Raw genomic sequence first — 15,115 nt, forward strand, 5'->3', positions numbered from 1 at the left:
TTCCTCATAACTTCTATCGTTAACATAACATGTAATATTACATCCAACAAAAGATTTGTTAGAAATACATCATTGTTGGTACTGTTCTTTTTCCAACAGTGTCTAGTGTAGGTATTACAAACCTGAATTCACACTGAAAAGTGGTTGATTGATACTATTGTCCGTGCCATGCTGTTCGGTATATAACAGTTACAGTGAAAGGGGATCACTTTGAATGACCAGTTTGCTTCTCGTGCAACTTTATTGTGACTCATGTTTCTGTAGTACATTCAATATTTGTTGTGTTTGGAGATGGCAACAAACCTGCCCAACTTAGTAAACTGAAGCCCTCATGTATTTCCGGTATAGTGTTCTACCCTTGTCTCTACTAGACTTCATTTGGAGCTGAAGCAGGGCTCTAGCCAGCTCGAATTTTTTTCCGTCAGCCAATTCCCATTGTCGCGAAAACACTATTCCATGAGTTACAATAACTGAACTGAGACCTTGAAAAACGGGTTTTAATGAGATTATCGTATGCGAAAGGGCGCCGACACACATTGTCAACAATCATAACAATAGCAAAACAAACAGTGTGTGGCTTTTACGGCCGCCTGTAGCTTCCACCAAGGATTTTTGTCCGTCAAGGTTGACAGATTGGTTTTAGAATTTTTCCGTCAGACGCAGCAAATTTCCGTCAATTGACGGAAAAACAGACGCTGGCTAGAGCCCTGAGCTGAAGACACACTTATACCAGTAGTAGAATTTGGCGTAAATGAGTGATTCGAGACAAGACCAAGGGCCTTGGACATTTTTGTTTACTGTGCATTTTTGCCAATTCCTACAATACTATTTTCAGAAATGTACTTTAAAGGTGCAATTTAGAGTTGGTGCAGTACAATGTAGTTTCACTAGGAAAAAGGACGAGAGGAAGTAGTTTTAGCTGTTACAGTTTAGACTGACTTTCTGAATAAAGAAGGAAATGCAAAACTTATGTCTGTACTTGCTGTATACATGTACATGTACATGTATACCTACAACCTTGCTCCAGTTTATATTTTAGATCTAGTCAGTGTCACAGTAAGTCAGCTGACAAAAGATAATGTAACAGTGGATACTATCTAAAATGTCTGACTGTTTCCAAAATCATATCCAGTTGCTTGAGTAACTGCTTCTTGGCACAATTTATTGAACCATCTTCCCAGTTGCCTGGGTTCATCAAAAATCTAATTCAAATTTTAATATCGTAGGAAAGGCACATTTGTTATAAATTGCATAGATGATGAAGGCAACATTGTCGAAATTTGAACATAGGACGTCAGCCGTTCTGGCTTCTTAAGTACTAGTTTGGTTACCCTACCCCTTCTACTTCCCATAGTGTACTGGATAAGTTAATAACTTACTGGATAACTTAATGAAATCTTAATCACTATAGTTTGGTTACCCTTGCCCTTACATCCCATAGTGTACTGGATACGTCAGCCGTTCTGGCTTCTTAACCACAAGTTTGGTTACCCTAGCACTTACATCCCATAGTGTACTGGATTCGTCAGCCGTTCTGGCTTCTGAACCACTAGTTCGGTTAACCTAGCCCTTACATTCCATAGTGTACTGGATACGTCAGCCGTTCTGGCTTCTTTACCACTAGTTTGGTTACCCTAGCACTTACATCCCATAGTGTACTGGATACGTCAGCCGTTCTGGCTTCTTAATAAAATCTTAACCACTATATATATAGTTTGGTTACCCTAGCCCTTCTACATTCCATAGTGTACTGGATACGTCAGCCGTTCTGGCTTCTTAACCACTAGTTTGGTTACCCTAGCCCTTACATCCCATAGTGTACTGGATACGTCAGCCGTTCTGGCTTCTTAACCACTAGTTTGGTTACCCTAGCCCTTACATTCCATAGTGTTCTGGATAAGTCAGCCGTTCTGGCTTCTTAACCACTAGTTTGGTTACCCTAGCCCTTAGATCCCATAGTGTACTGGATACGTCAGCCGTTCTGGCTTCTTAACCACTAGTTTGGTTACCCTAGCCCTTACATCCCATAGTGTACTGGATACGTCAGCCGTTCTGGCTTCTTAACCACTAGTTTGGTTACCCTAGCCCTTACATTCCATAGTGTACTGGATACGTCAGCTGTTCTGGCTTCTTAACCACTAGTTTGAGCACATCAATAAGCTTCCCCATCATGGCCTCCCTGGAGTCGCCGTAGGTGAACGTAGAACAGAAGTAACCTCCGGCACTGCCGGCTAAGTTGATGACGTCGTCGTCAGGACCTGCCGTCAGGATGAACATCACGTCAGGATCCGACTTTAGCTTTTCGATCTGTGGAATAACAGAATAGTTCTGCTGAAGGGTGGGTACCGGTACAGAAAAGTCAGGTACAGGTACGGTCATGGTCGAGAGGATCAGGTTCGGACCTGAATCTGTGAAAACTTGTGAATGGGCCATACTCAAAACAATGGTCCATTTCGCTGCAAAGGATCCTATTTTGTGCAGAATCCGACGTTCATTGCCTGCCATTTGAAAATCCTATCTGAGTCATCTAAATCACACTAACTATCTCTGTTTTTGACCAAGGGTAACTGTAAAAGCTTGGTAAGAAATTACTCCCCAAGGAGAGGTTGGTGCGGAAAATCGTGACCTTTTCCTTTTGTCCGTTTTTTTTCGATCGGTGGGGGTCGGAATAATCTGTTAATTTTCGAATCGGTATTTTTTCAGGTCCGGTTTTTCTGGACCGGTTCAACAAAAAAAAACGGGTTTGTACCGGTACACTACCGGTACCCACCCCTAGTATCAACTGGATGATACATAAACCCTACTGGGAAGATAAATGGCTATTAAATGTTAGAAATACATTGAATCCTAGCTATTTTATAGGAAGATCAGTCGATTGACAATGGTTTCAAACTGCAATATTTTTTATCCGTTGAAAACATTGCAACTTGAACCACCGTCAATCGATTTGATTTCCTTAACACATTCTTATAAAATAAAACGTTGTTTTTCAAAACAACGGATATGGGCTACCCCACGGATAAAGGTGGTTTAGCATTACCGTGCACACCCCAGTTTATTTGGGGTCTCAAATCGAGGCAGCGCACCCTCAAGTCGAGAGGCCGTCTCTACAAGAAAATAAATCTAAAGCAGAAAAGCCGTATATGGGAATGAAGGGTATCACTCCAGCTTTAAGAACAGCCGGGTTTCAGTTTCTTCATTCTCTCTACTTTTCGTAATTTTTGGGGGACGAAAGTTTTTTTCACGTAAACAAAATATGCACAAAAAATGGGATTTTGACGTGGAAATAAACCCATCACCTATAGTTTAGTCATGAAAATAACTGATATTGTCGAAAAGAGAATACATCTAGGATTAATCAAGCAAAAAAAAAAGAAAATCGTAACACTGACATTTTTACAATAACCCGACACGCGAGGCATAGCAACACGGCTCACAGAACGCATATGGACGGTGAATCTGGGTCAACAGGCGAATCACTTCCAACGCGTAGAAATACAAGGAAGTGAAACTCGGGCCCAAAACATTTTGCAACAAAAACACATCACTTCTGACGCTTTTTAGCCATGCCAGTATTAAATGCCATTTCAGCGCAGCAGATTATGAGAAATGGGTACTCAAACCCAGACCCTCGAGACCCTTTCGTCACATTTTTGTTGCGCACTATCTCGGATTGGTGTGTGCACCGTTACCTATTACCTCCTCTCTACCTCTGTACATGAGCTTTTCTACTTCACCTACCTGGTCGAAGTCCATCAGGTTGCCGGGCCTTTCCAGTTCGTCAAACTTGACAAGGTAGGAGATGGCCCACCTTCCTGTCTTGGAGGGTGTGACGTACTTGACACCGCGGCCAGCAGTCAGGTACACGTAGTCCTGGTTAGCGTTCTTGTAACTCTCTCTGTAGCAGCCTTGGAGTTGGTTGGATCCCCTGGCATTTACCTCACACAGCTTCAGCTGAAATACGTGTAAGTTAGAAACTTTTCTTGCAGACAAGTACATGTATATTCGATCTTGCACCAGCATTGACATTTGAACACATTAATTATTAAGGATTACATATTAATATTAAACCGCAGTGTTCTCACGGTCTCACCAGGATTTTTTGACAGCATAGGGGGCATCTTAGCACGGCAAAGCCATGTGGCAAGTGGTACAGATGCAAATTTCATGAAATAAAGACAATTTCTTTTTAACAAAACAACAGAAAGTCCCACTTCACTGGTTGCAACACAGTGTAGGGGCCCATGTCACAGCTTAGGAAATCAAATCACAGCACTTTTAATTTACTTTGTGAAACTGTCTTGAATCACTAGAGTTTGGGCATATTTGTAGAAAAAAGATAATACCTACCTACCGACCTTTATTTTTCAGCACTGAAACAGGAAACACAACATTTTTCCTAGGCCTAATGACACATGAAGTTAGTGAATTTTGACGTCCAACCTGTCCATCCTTCATCCTGAAGACATCGATGTTTGCAAAGCAGTTGTTGAACCCAAACTGCACCATCCTGGTCATGACGCCATCGTAGACGTCCCAGATCCGCTTCTGTAAGTCCTCTGGCTCGGAAGAGGGAGAGATCTCGCTCATGAACTTGGCCTCTTGGTGGTCAAAACGGAGCTCGTCGGTGATCTGTGGGGACATGGACATGACATGCGAGAACAAAGTCAACCTTCCAGGCTATCTCAAGGTGGTTACAGGTTGTTTCGCAACAATGTCAGTTCGCAACCGTCAGTTCTCAACAAGGCAAGTCTTTTCGCAACAAGGTACCAGTCGTTTCGCAACATTTGAATGTTATTAATCTTGATAACCTAATAGTATTAGAAATCGTATTCCTAACATGATTACACTCCTACCTGTGCACGCCGCGTATGAAACTGCACCGCCCGGCGTGTGAAAATCATCGGGCTGTCAGGTCCATGCGGGCCCATGTTTCTCTGCCGCCGGGGTTGTCTTTCGCACCCGGTAAGATTTTTACACGGAAGGCATAGGAATACGATTTTTAATACTATTAGGCTATCAACATTAATAACATTAAAATGCGATTAAATTGCGATATGACTTGTACCTTGTTGCAAAAAGACTTGCCTTGTTGCGAACTGACGGTAGCGAACTGACATTGTTGCGAAACAATCTGTTACTCTCAAGATACACAAAAACCAAGCCAAGACTTCTGGTGATAACACATGGACCACTCAAGGCTTACTAAATTATCTAGCTAAGGCCATGTTAATTTGATTTTATGGATGGCATCCTCTGGGAATCCAACAACTGATGCGAGCGAATAAAAAAAGTTTGACCCCCAAGAAAAGTTGACTTCATTATAAATCTAAGTGGTCAGGAAGGTTGAACAAGTGACTGAACACAGAGAATATACTGAACAATAGATTCTTCATTTTTGTTCTTTCACATCTTCTTTGACCTGGGAATGTTCTTTGAAATTAGCTATAGTATACGTTTTCCAATATGTATTTTTTTACAATCTACGGAATACATTTGCTTATTTTGAACCTGCTTTGTACGATTTAGAGTTTGGTGGAAAACCCTTTTTTTTTTACTTTTGGAAAGGGCCGTCAAAATTGATGTACGCGGATGTCATCCATATGATCAAATCAACATGGCCTAAGCTATTAATGTGTTGTTTTATCCTATACGCACTAGCCTCCCGAGTACCATCCTCCGTAGTGACCGCTGGCTGAGTACTTTCGCTTCCGTGGTTAGCAAGCTAAAGTGCTGAGCCAGCGGTCACTACGGAGGATGGTACTCAGGCTATACACGAACATAAGCATAAAACTAACATGGCACCCAGGCTAATGTACATGTGGCTCCACCAATTGGTAATTTAAGAGCTTTGACTTGTTTCTACTTACTGTCCAGTGCACAATCTGTTTGTCCACAATGCATCCATCCACAGTATAGGAGGCCACGGCATCTACGTAGGGCTCCACGATCACAACATCCCGAAGAGCGAGCGGGTACTTTTCCACATCCAGGTATTGCTTGAAAAAATCCCTAGTTGGAAAAGTTCAAGTAACAGTTCAGTCAAATGGATGTACGTTTGAATCTGGAACGAAAAGGAGCAATAAAGCACATGAAATACACAATGTAAGTACAAGTTGCCCGTGGCCAGTCAGAGTTGTTCATTTTTCCAGCATGCAAAGGGATCTGTAACTAGAGTCCGGCGACCTCAGTACCTCCATGAAATATATTTTATTACACATGTCAGATGTCACAAGTTCCCATCATCTTGAGTTATTGTGTTTGGAAATTTGTGACGAAATTAAAAAAATAGTCGCTAGGGGGTAGAAACTTACGTCACTTCTTACCAAGAACAAGATATGTATATATTGTACTAAAAAAAATCATGACCATAGGTGGTTATTCAGAACACAAGATTTCAATATCGTAAGTTCCGCTGCATTACCAAGGGAAGCAGCTGTGGGGGGGGGGGGGGGGGGGGGCAAAAAAAAAATCATTTCCAGGGTTCGCGGACATCCCAACAACACACCAACTGATCCACCCAGCCATTCTTGAGTGATCGTGTTGACACAGAGACATACAAACACTAGTGAAAACATAACATCCATGAAGTTTCATGGAAGTAATAAAACACACTGAAAATATAACCTCCATGAATTTCATGGCGGTAATTATATTGCCTGTTTCTGCAAGCAGTAAGGAGGCGCTACCTAGAGGCTGATGAGAGGGAAACTGGCTACACATGGGACCTGCCGGTGGAGATTAGGTCCAGGACCGCAACAGATATAGTCTGTGACCAATAGTATGGCCCAAGGAGGCAGGAAACGAGTGCTTATGACAAGGAAACATTCCAGATGAAGAGAAGCAGCTAATATGATGTTCAACTTTACTTACTTAAAGAAAGCTGCGCTTGGGGAGTTCTTCAAACTAGGATGTTCGTCCCGCATTGTCCGAAGGCTCTGCAGGGCACTTTTCATGTCTTCGTAGTTTTTCACCTTGGCCACGCCGAACGTGTCATATGCTGCTGAAGGTTTCAAGAACGCAGGTAGGCCTGTGGTCCAAATAGTCGTACTGTTTAATACATCATGCAATATATGCTGTCGAATAACTTAATCATAATTGGATTCTTCCACATTCATCAACATAGACTGTAAAAAGCTTGATAATCAGTTTGAGAAAATTTGTTATCGATCATGTTTATAGCTTGTCCTTTTATATTTCATAGCTTAGGTCGATTGCAGTCAAACCTGGCTATAGCGGCCACCCAAGGAACTGCTTAGGTCAATGAGACAAATCTAAGGGACCGACAAAAAGTGTCCGCAATGGCCAGGTGGTCGCTAGGCAAAGGTGGCCGCTAATACAGGTTTGACTGTATAGCTCTCCCCTTTTACACCTACTGACAGTCATTTTCCTTACCGACTTTTTCCAAGGCTCTATCTGCGTCTTCCATGATGATGGGTGAATCCAAATCAATTACAGCGTAGGGGGTTGGGTTTTCAGTGGGGTCCAGGTATTGCCGGGTGTAAACTTTGTGGAAAGCCAGGTAACACGACTCAACACTGGGACCAGGGATATATGGAAAGTCCCTGGCAATGGCGGCGTGTACAAATGTGGCCAGGTCAAACGTGGGAAGAATGATGTTGATTTTGCGCTCAGCGACGAGCTGAAAGAATGGGAAAATAAAACACACTGTTCTCAATTTTATTTTACTTATGTTGCTGAAGTTAAAGTTCGGTGGTGGCACCCTTTCTATACAATATACAATACTAAACATTGTATAAAATGTTAACTTAGACAAAACACACATTAGATTTCTGCAATATGTTCTTATTCCATGGACAAGGTGAACAGAGTCATAGTACATAGTACATTTTCTTCCTGATGTCAAGACCTCCTGTCTGTCATGCGCGACAGAGCCACCTGGAGTACTCTCCAAGCAGAGGTTAGGCTCCGGCTGTTTTTTATCGTTTTTTTCGTCGTTTTTATCGGGCTTTCTATTTTGCCATTTTTTTTTCGTTGTGTCCGGCCTAGCATAGGTTTTGACACAGCAAGATATAATAAAAAAAATAGAAAGCCCGATAAAAACGACTAAAAATCGTTAAAAAACAACCGGAGCCTAACCTCTGCTTGGAGAGTAACCTGGAGGAACTTTATAGTGTCATCGGACGGATGACTGAACACACACAAGATGTTGAGAACTGTTTGTGAGAGCCACATTGAAGACTGGCTCATGAGTGTGTCAATAGGGAGGACAGAATAAATTGCTCTTTTGTTGTGAGAGAAACACTCGCTTTTGTGTGGTTCGATCCCGAAAGGCCTTGTGGTATTTGTAATTGGTTGGTTACATTACCTCAAAAGACTCTACAACTGTCACCTGCAGCTAAGTGCAGTACTGTATATGGGGGATGGGTCTACCGCGAACTCAAAGCCACCGCGAACACTCCATTTTCTCGCTACCGCAAGATTAAATTCCCACAAACTTAAATGCATTATTTTACAGTAGTGCATATTATCATGATCTCAACAACCGACCCTGACATGATGCCGGTAGCACAGGAATCTTACCTTATTTACTCGTTGTACGTAGTCCAAGAGGGTCTCTTTCTCTTCAATATTGTTGATGATTACCTCTGACACCTAGAAATGAATGGACAGTTTACAATCGCCCGAGCCTCGCTTATAAGTATACTGTAAATGCAGAAATGTTCGCGGTGGATTAATGTTCGCGGTTTTCGCGGTGACCACTTCACCGCGAACTTAAATCCACCGCGAACATTTATCTATTATGGTATTAGATTGCAGTCTATGATGTTACCGCGAACTTAAATCCACCGCGAAAAGTCATTTTTCCTGCTACCGCGAAATTAAATCCCCGCGAACTTTAATGCATTTACAGTACTTTATTGCACAACAATTGTACAAGGTACAAAATATGGCTTATATGTGACAGGGACGGTTTTCGGGTGAAAAATATGCGCAACCCTCTGTCGATCTTAAATATGGCCGATCTTCCATCGATACGCCCGAAGATCGTGGATAATGTGGCAGGGGTATGGCCGACTAAGCCGAATGCCAGCCAACTGAGCCGAACACCAGCCGACTACGGCCGATGTAGCTCCCGAATCACTCCTCAGATAGCTCTTGTGCTCGTATAGACAGTGGTGCCTAAGCATGTGCATGAACCCAATGAGATTCGTAGGAACATTGTGTGATACGCACGAATCACTATGCGAAAACGCATGAACCTTATGAAAATCACACGAATCATTATGCGAAAACGGACGAACCGTATGTGATTCGCACGAACCTTACGCAAAACCGGTCAACTGCCACCGGGTCACGTGACTTCACGTCATTCGCATTCGTAATCGCATAAGGTTCGTGTGTGTCACGCAGTGATTCGTGCGAATCACATATGGTTCGTATGTTTTCGCATAGTGACGCAGTGAACGAACGGCCCCGCAGTGACGCAAGTTTGACACAAGTGCGGTGGGAGCATTTTTTTCCTCACACACCTTTACTGTTGGGCATTTAAGTATGGCTTCTGTCCTGTCTGCTCTGACTCCTTTGGAGAAGGGAATGAGCACTGAGACATCGTCGCGGGATGAAGACATGATTGTACACTTCACTGGCTTTTAAAAGTTGGTTGTCGGGAGAAAATCTGAGGGAAAAACGCAATCATATTAGGTTTATGTGCGAAATAAAAACTCAGACTACTCAATTAAGTCCACATACAATGAAGAGCAATATTTGAAAATTACAAACATTCGGCACAGAACTACTATTGCTAAACTAAGAATCGGTTGCCACAAACTGCGAATTGAATCAGGACTGAGGCACAACCGCACTTCTCTAGAACAAAGAATCTGCCAATTTTGTAGTGCACTTCACTGTTGATGGCGATTTGTATGTCAATGATAAGTTTATATTCCTCATGCGTTTTGACAAACCGACCATAGCTACACCCATATAGTCCTATATTTTCAACATTACCTAGAAGCGAGAAGAAGCTGAACTTCTGTGTTAGACTAGATTTGTGATACTTTTATACATGTATATGTTTTGACTTGTTGTGACCTGTACTTAGCTCAGTTGGGCAAAACTGTACAATAAAGAGTCATTCATTCATTCATAGTTGATTGAACTAAGTCGTGTACGATACTAGTTTGTAGACTTTCTACATCCATGAAATGTTTAGAGCATTTGCAGTGTGGTATGACTCAACAACGTCGTAATAACCATAAGCTACAACCCGCCGTACGTGCAATTTGTCCATACGTGTTTTTTTTTGGGGGGGGGAGGCCACGTCCGCCGCGTATTTCTGAAAACGTTCAGGCTGTACAGGACAGGCGCGTTGCCCGTACCGGCACACAAAGTTTTGCCTCACTCAGTACGTAAAGTTCTACGGCGTGTCTGCGTGCTCCAAAATCCGTCGGATTCCCTACGAATTCGACGTACGGAGGCGGTACTTCCCACTTGCCGATCCCAAAAGATTGCCTACGTTTTGGCACGAAGACAGCACGTATTTGCCCGTGCGGCTGGTTGCATGTGCCCTTGGCTTTAGCCTGAGAAAAATCGCGCTCCTAGCCATACAGTTACCGCCCATTATTAACCACAGCCGGCGAGAGATTGTGTAAACACAGGTAATAACCCAAACTGCGTATTTTCAGCCAAACTGCGACATGGTTGGACTACAACGTCTTACCTCACCAATTTCTACATCACCTTGTCACATAACGTTATTGTATTCTCCCCCCAATACAAGATAAACATTCGAGCGTATCACCATTTTTAAAACCAGAAGAATTCCCCGAGGGTAAGGTCTGGTCGTTTATATATAATTAGCGGAGGAGACATCAGTACATGTACATGGTTTCTAAAATGATAGCTGCGTATATGTATGCTATACAGCTATATCGCACATGCCATGGGCCTTTTCACCACAGCGACTTCATTCCTTTGACTAGAATCTGTATAGTAAATATGTTCTCACCTGTGAGATAAAATTGGTGACGGCGTCAGAGATCTTCAAACTTGCAGCGCCGACCTACCCGGGTCACACGTGATCTGTGAATGCTGTCTAACCGGCTAGCCTGTCATACGTGGTCTGTAGATGCTATCTAACCATTTCACCTGTCCTTCACTAATTGACTTGAGGCAAAATGTCCAAGGTCAGCGGGAAACGTAGATACTCATTGTGCAAATCAGGATCTAACTTGCATAATGCATCGTTTTTATTATTTATGGTATGTCCTTATACATTCCTTAGTCACATGTATAAGGACTGTCATACATGTGACTCTCCTATATGTGATATTTGTAGCTGAGAAGGGAGATATATCGTTAGGTATCATGTGTACAAATACATGACTGAGTTGCACAATTGACGAGGCGAGGACATATTGTGATTCTATACTGGTACATGGCGGGAATTCGATACTTTTAAAAAAGGTCAACGTAGTAGGCTGTTGTTAAGCACCTCGAAGTTAGAACGTCATAGTTGAGTCAGACCGTACTGCAAGCAACTATGACGTACTTGGGAAAGTCTCCGGTCAAATCTCAACTACCACGTACTTCAGCCAACTTAAACAGGGGTGCCTTACGCAAGCTTCCTTGGGTGATTTGTGGCTCCTTCTAGGCCCTACAATACATACACGTTTCACGGTGTTTTGGTTTATACATGTACCACACATTGTTACGAACTTGCACGTCCGCGCTGATAAATTCTGCTGCGGCTGTGATAAACGGTATAAGCTCATGACTAGCAACTGTTCGTGTTAAACATCAGAACGTACGTATGCAAGCGGGAGATCTACAGAATTTCCCCGTCATCAAACTTTAAGGCACTGCACAGTGGATTGAACTCACAGTACACTAGTGCAGTAGAGAGACTGTCTCCAAGCAGACGTGCCAGCTGGATGAAGAAAAAAAAGAGAAGAATTAAGTTGATTTCAGTCAGTTTTTTCAGTCTATACAGCTATCACCGCCGGTCGGACAGTTCACTCCTAGGCCAATTAACTCCTACTAGGCTTTTATTCCGAACTTGGCCCAAGTCCCCTATTACTATATTCGACCAGGCCGGAGTCTGGTAGAGACTAACTGCGAATAACAACCAAAACAAGAAAGCTTTTAAAAAAAGCTGGCCGGGGCGCATTTGGAAGGACTACCTCAAAATTTCATGTTGTGTTCCAGTAAAATGTGCATCATTATTAAACTAGAAGTTTATATCTAAAATCTATGGGAAGTTGGCTGGAAACCTTTGTTCGCTTTATATGATGCTCTTTGCTGTGCTGCTTTTTGCTCACAGGTCTCATTTGCTTTCTTTGCTTTGTATGATGTTCTTTGTTCTGCAAGACTCTCTGTCTTCTGTTGATAGGTTTGTTTTTCTTGTTTGTCCTTGCATATTGCGCTTTGGATTGCAAGACCTTGCACTTTTTTATCATTTAAATTTGATGCTGCATTTGGTGACATTACTAATTGATTCAAGAGGCCTTCATTCCTGTTCTCTGGCATAGCACTTGGATGTTTGCTTGTGGTGCATGGCACAATGTTTTTCCCAGTACTTTGGTTACAATGTGGTGCAAATGGAAATGCTGTGTTTGGTTGTTGTAGGTTCTCTTTCGTAGATACAAACTCTGGTTTAACCAAGGTGTATGTGTGTTGTTGTTGAACTTGAAAGCAGTTTTCTGACTCAATCATAGAAGAAACATTGCTAGTCAGATTGATAATGTGTATACCAGTAGGTTCAACTGATAAGAAAACATTTTCTGCTTGTACTGGGACAACCTCAAAATTGCATGTTGTGTTCCAGTTAAGTTGTTGCAAGAATGAAACTAGATTGCTGTTTGAACTGTGCATGCTTAAAGTAGAAGTGCCATGGCTATCTGGCAATGCTGTTATGGGACTTCTGGCATGTGAGTCATAAACAAAATACTTGTTATCAGCGTGCAACAATGCTACTGTTGAACCAGTTATTCCATGTGCTGTTATGAAAAGACAAGTGTTGGATTCAGCAAATGCTGCTTCTAGGGCTTTCTTTAAGGTGTAATAAGGATAGACTGCTTCTGTGGCAAATATGTCTCCAGTGTAAGACTCTTTTATTGATACACGTACAGTATTGTTGTAAAGTTGCAAATAGTCTGGAATATCATCAACGGAGAGGAACTCCACACCAGATCTTAGTGATGGTTTTATGTAGGTGTATAGTGCATCTCCTTGAAAAAGTACACCATCAAGGTCTGTACTTGTCCAGGTAATTGCTTGTCTGCAAGTACTGTGGTTAACAACTGCCATTAAAGCATTTGCAGTGCATTGTTTGCCTCTATTATCTCCACTGAAAATGATGTCACCTTGGTGGTATTTTCCCGATAAAATAGATTCACACATTGTTCACAATATATGTGTTCTTTGCTTGACTTTATTTGCACAATGCACAGTGCTCAGTGGCACGATTGAGTCTGGTGTGTGCAAAATGCACAGTGCTCAATGGCACGATTGGTCTGGTGTGTGCAAAATGCACAGTGCTCAATGGCACGATTGGTCTGGTGTGTGCAAAATGCACAGTGCTCAATGGCACGATAGGTCTGGTGTGTGCAAAATGCACAGTGCTCAATGGCACGATAGGTCTGGTGTGTGCAAAATGCACAGTGCTCAGTGGCACAATTGGTCTGGTGTGTGCAAAATGCAGTGCTCAGTGGCACGATTGAGTCTGGTATGTGCAAAATGCACAGTGATCAATGATCTGTTAATAGGTCTCAAGGTCTAATTTGGTTGGATCAAGGACTCTCTTTCAAACCTCTTTGGTTGGATGCAAAATGTAATGCGTAGATTTCAGCAGAAGAAGTATAAATGTGTACTGTGTAAAATCTTATTGAGTACAGACTTTTGCTAGCTGTAAGTTTCTGTATATTACTGTGTCACTTGTATATATAGCAGAGAACAGTCTAAGGCGTCACTGAAACAGAAAGAAAATATTGTCTTGATCACATAACATCTTACTAGTACCAACAAAAAGCAAAAATCTACAAAAGTTCAGGTGTGACATCTTGCCAACTGCTTTGCTGATTGTTTAACAGTTAGCTACAATCCGTTGTTTTCTACTATTCTTTGGAAATGTATGTTTTAATGTATTAGAATCCGATCCATCTTTTCAACTTGTACGATATTTTTACAATCAAAAATGCCCTGCATAATGCCTCGCATCGGCTCAAGCACAGTGCACCATTAAACTATCTAAATTCTCGTCAATCCCCACACACTGGTTTTACTAAAAAAACTATATACCGTTCCTTGGAAATATGTTTCAATGTGTCCGAATTCATGATCACTATCTTTTCAAATTGTACGTTACTCTTACGATCGAAAATGTCCTGCAGGACCTCCTGCAGCTGCATATATAGACGCACGCCCCCCTCCCACCCGCACGTAAACTGTTCCAATCGTTGCACAATAAACTTGACTGTATACCCTCCACAAAATCTTTCGTCAAATGTCGTGCTCATTTTACTCACATGACACTACGCCTTAGAATGTAATGTTATATTTTAATACATCCGAATTCCAGAAAGATAACTTTACAAACTGTACCAATTTCTGTACGATAAAAATCTCACCTCCTCCGCACCGTCAACGCCCGTGAGGGTATTTACCGGAATAACCCGAAATGACCCGGAATAACCCGGAATAACCGTAATATTTCTTGTTCCCATGGCCATATATACATTATTTTATGCCAAAATATTGCATTCTGCGATCTTAACTTATCAAAGCACACTGTATTTCGGTAGCTTTCATCCTTTATTAAGGTTATTCCGGGTTATTCCGGGTTATTCCGGGTTATTCCGCTAAATACCCGGACCCGTCAACGCTATCGCAAAATGAACCGTGCGATTTAACGACAACTCCTCAAATGTTACATGACCAGTGTTTTACTGCAAATCAAGAAACATTTTCCTTTCCTAGACTTTGCTAATGAGCGCTGCAATGTTTTCTGTACGAGTAGAGGTCATGGATAAACAGTATTCTTACAACGTTTATTTGAAGGGCTAAGAAGGGCTGAGAATTGTCGTAAAAACGCACGGTACATTGCGTTTATTTGAAGGGCTGAGAAGGGCTGAGAATTGTCGTAAAAACGCAC

The 15,115-nt window shown here is 42.1% G+C and overlaps 1 protein-coding gene across 1 annotated transcript; it reads right to left on the reverse strand.

The window, feature by feature from the left end:
• Nucleotides 1-1,549: 1,549 nt before the first annotated feature.
• Nucleotides 1,550-9,673, reverse strand: LOC118408038. Its single transcript, XM_035808652.1, has 8 exons — nt 9,495-9,673; nt 8,545-8,616; nt 7,396-7,642; nt 6,874-7,030; nt 5,871-6,012; nt 4,444-4,632; nt 3,742-3,954; nt 1,550-2,307 (listed from the first exon to the last, which is right to left on the reverse strand). Exons 1-8 carry the CDS (start codon nt 9,591-9,593, stop codon nt 2,089-2,091), a joined length of 1,338 nt encoding a protein of 445 aa, XP_035664545.1. The 5' UTR covers nt 9,594-9,673; the 3' UTR covers nt 1,550-2,088.
• Nucleotides 9,674-15,115: the final 5,442 nt, after the last annotated feature.

The sequence above is a fragment of the Branchiostoma floridae genome, unplaced genomic scaffold, assembly GCF_000003815.2.
Source record: "Branchiostoma floridae strain S238N-H82 unplaced genomic scaffold, Bfl_VNyyK Sc7u5tJ_1548, whole genome shotgun sequence".
NCBI classification, from domain to species: domain Eukaryota; kingdom Metazoa; phylum Chordata; class Leptocardii; order Amphioxiformes; family Branchiostomatidae; genus Branchiostoma; species Branchiostoma floridae.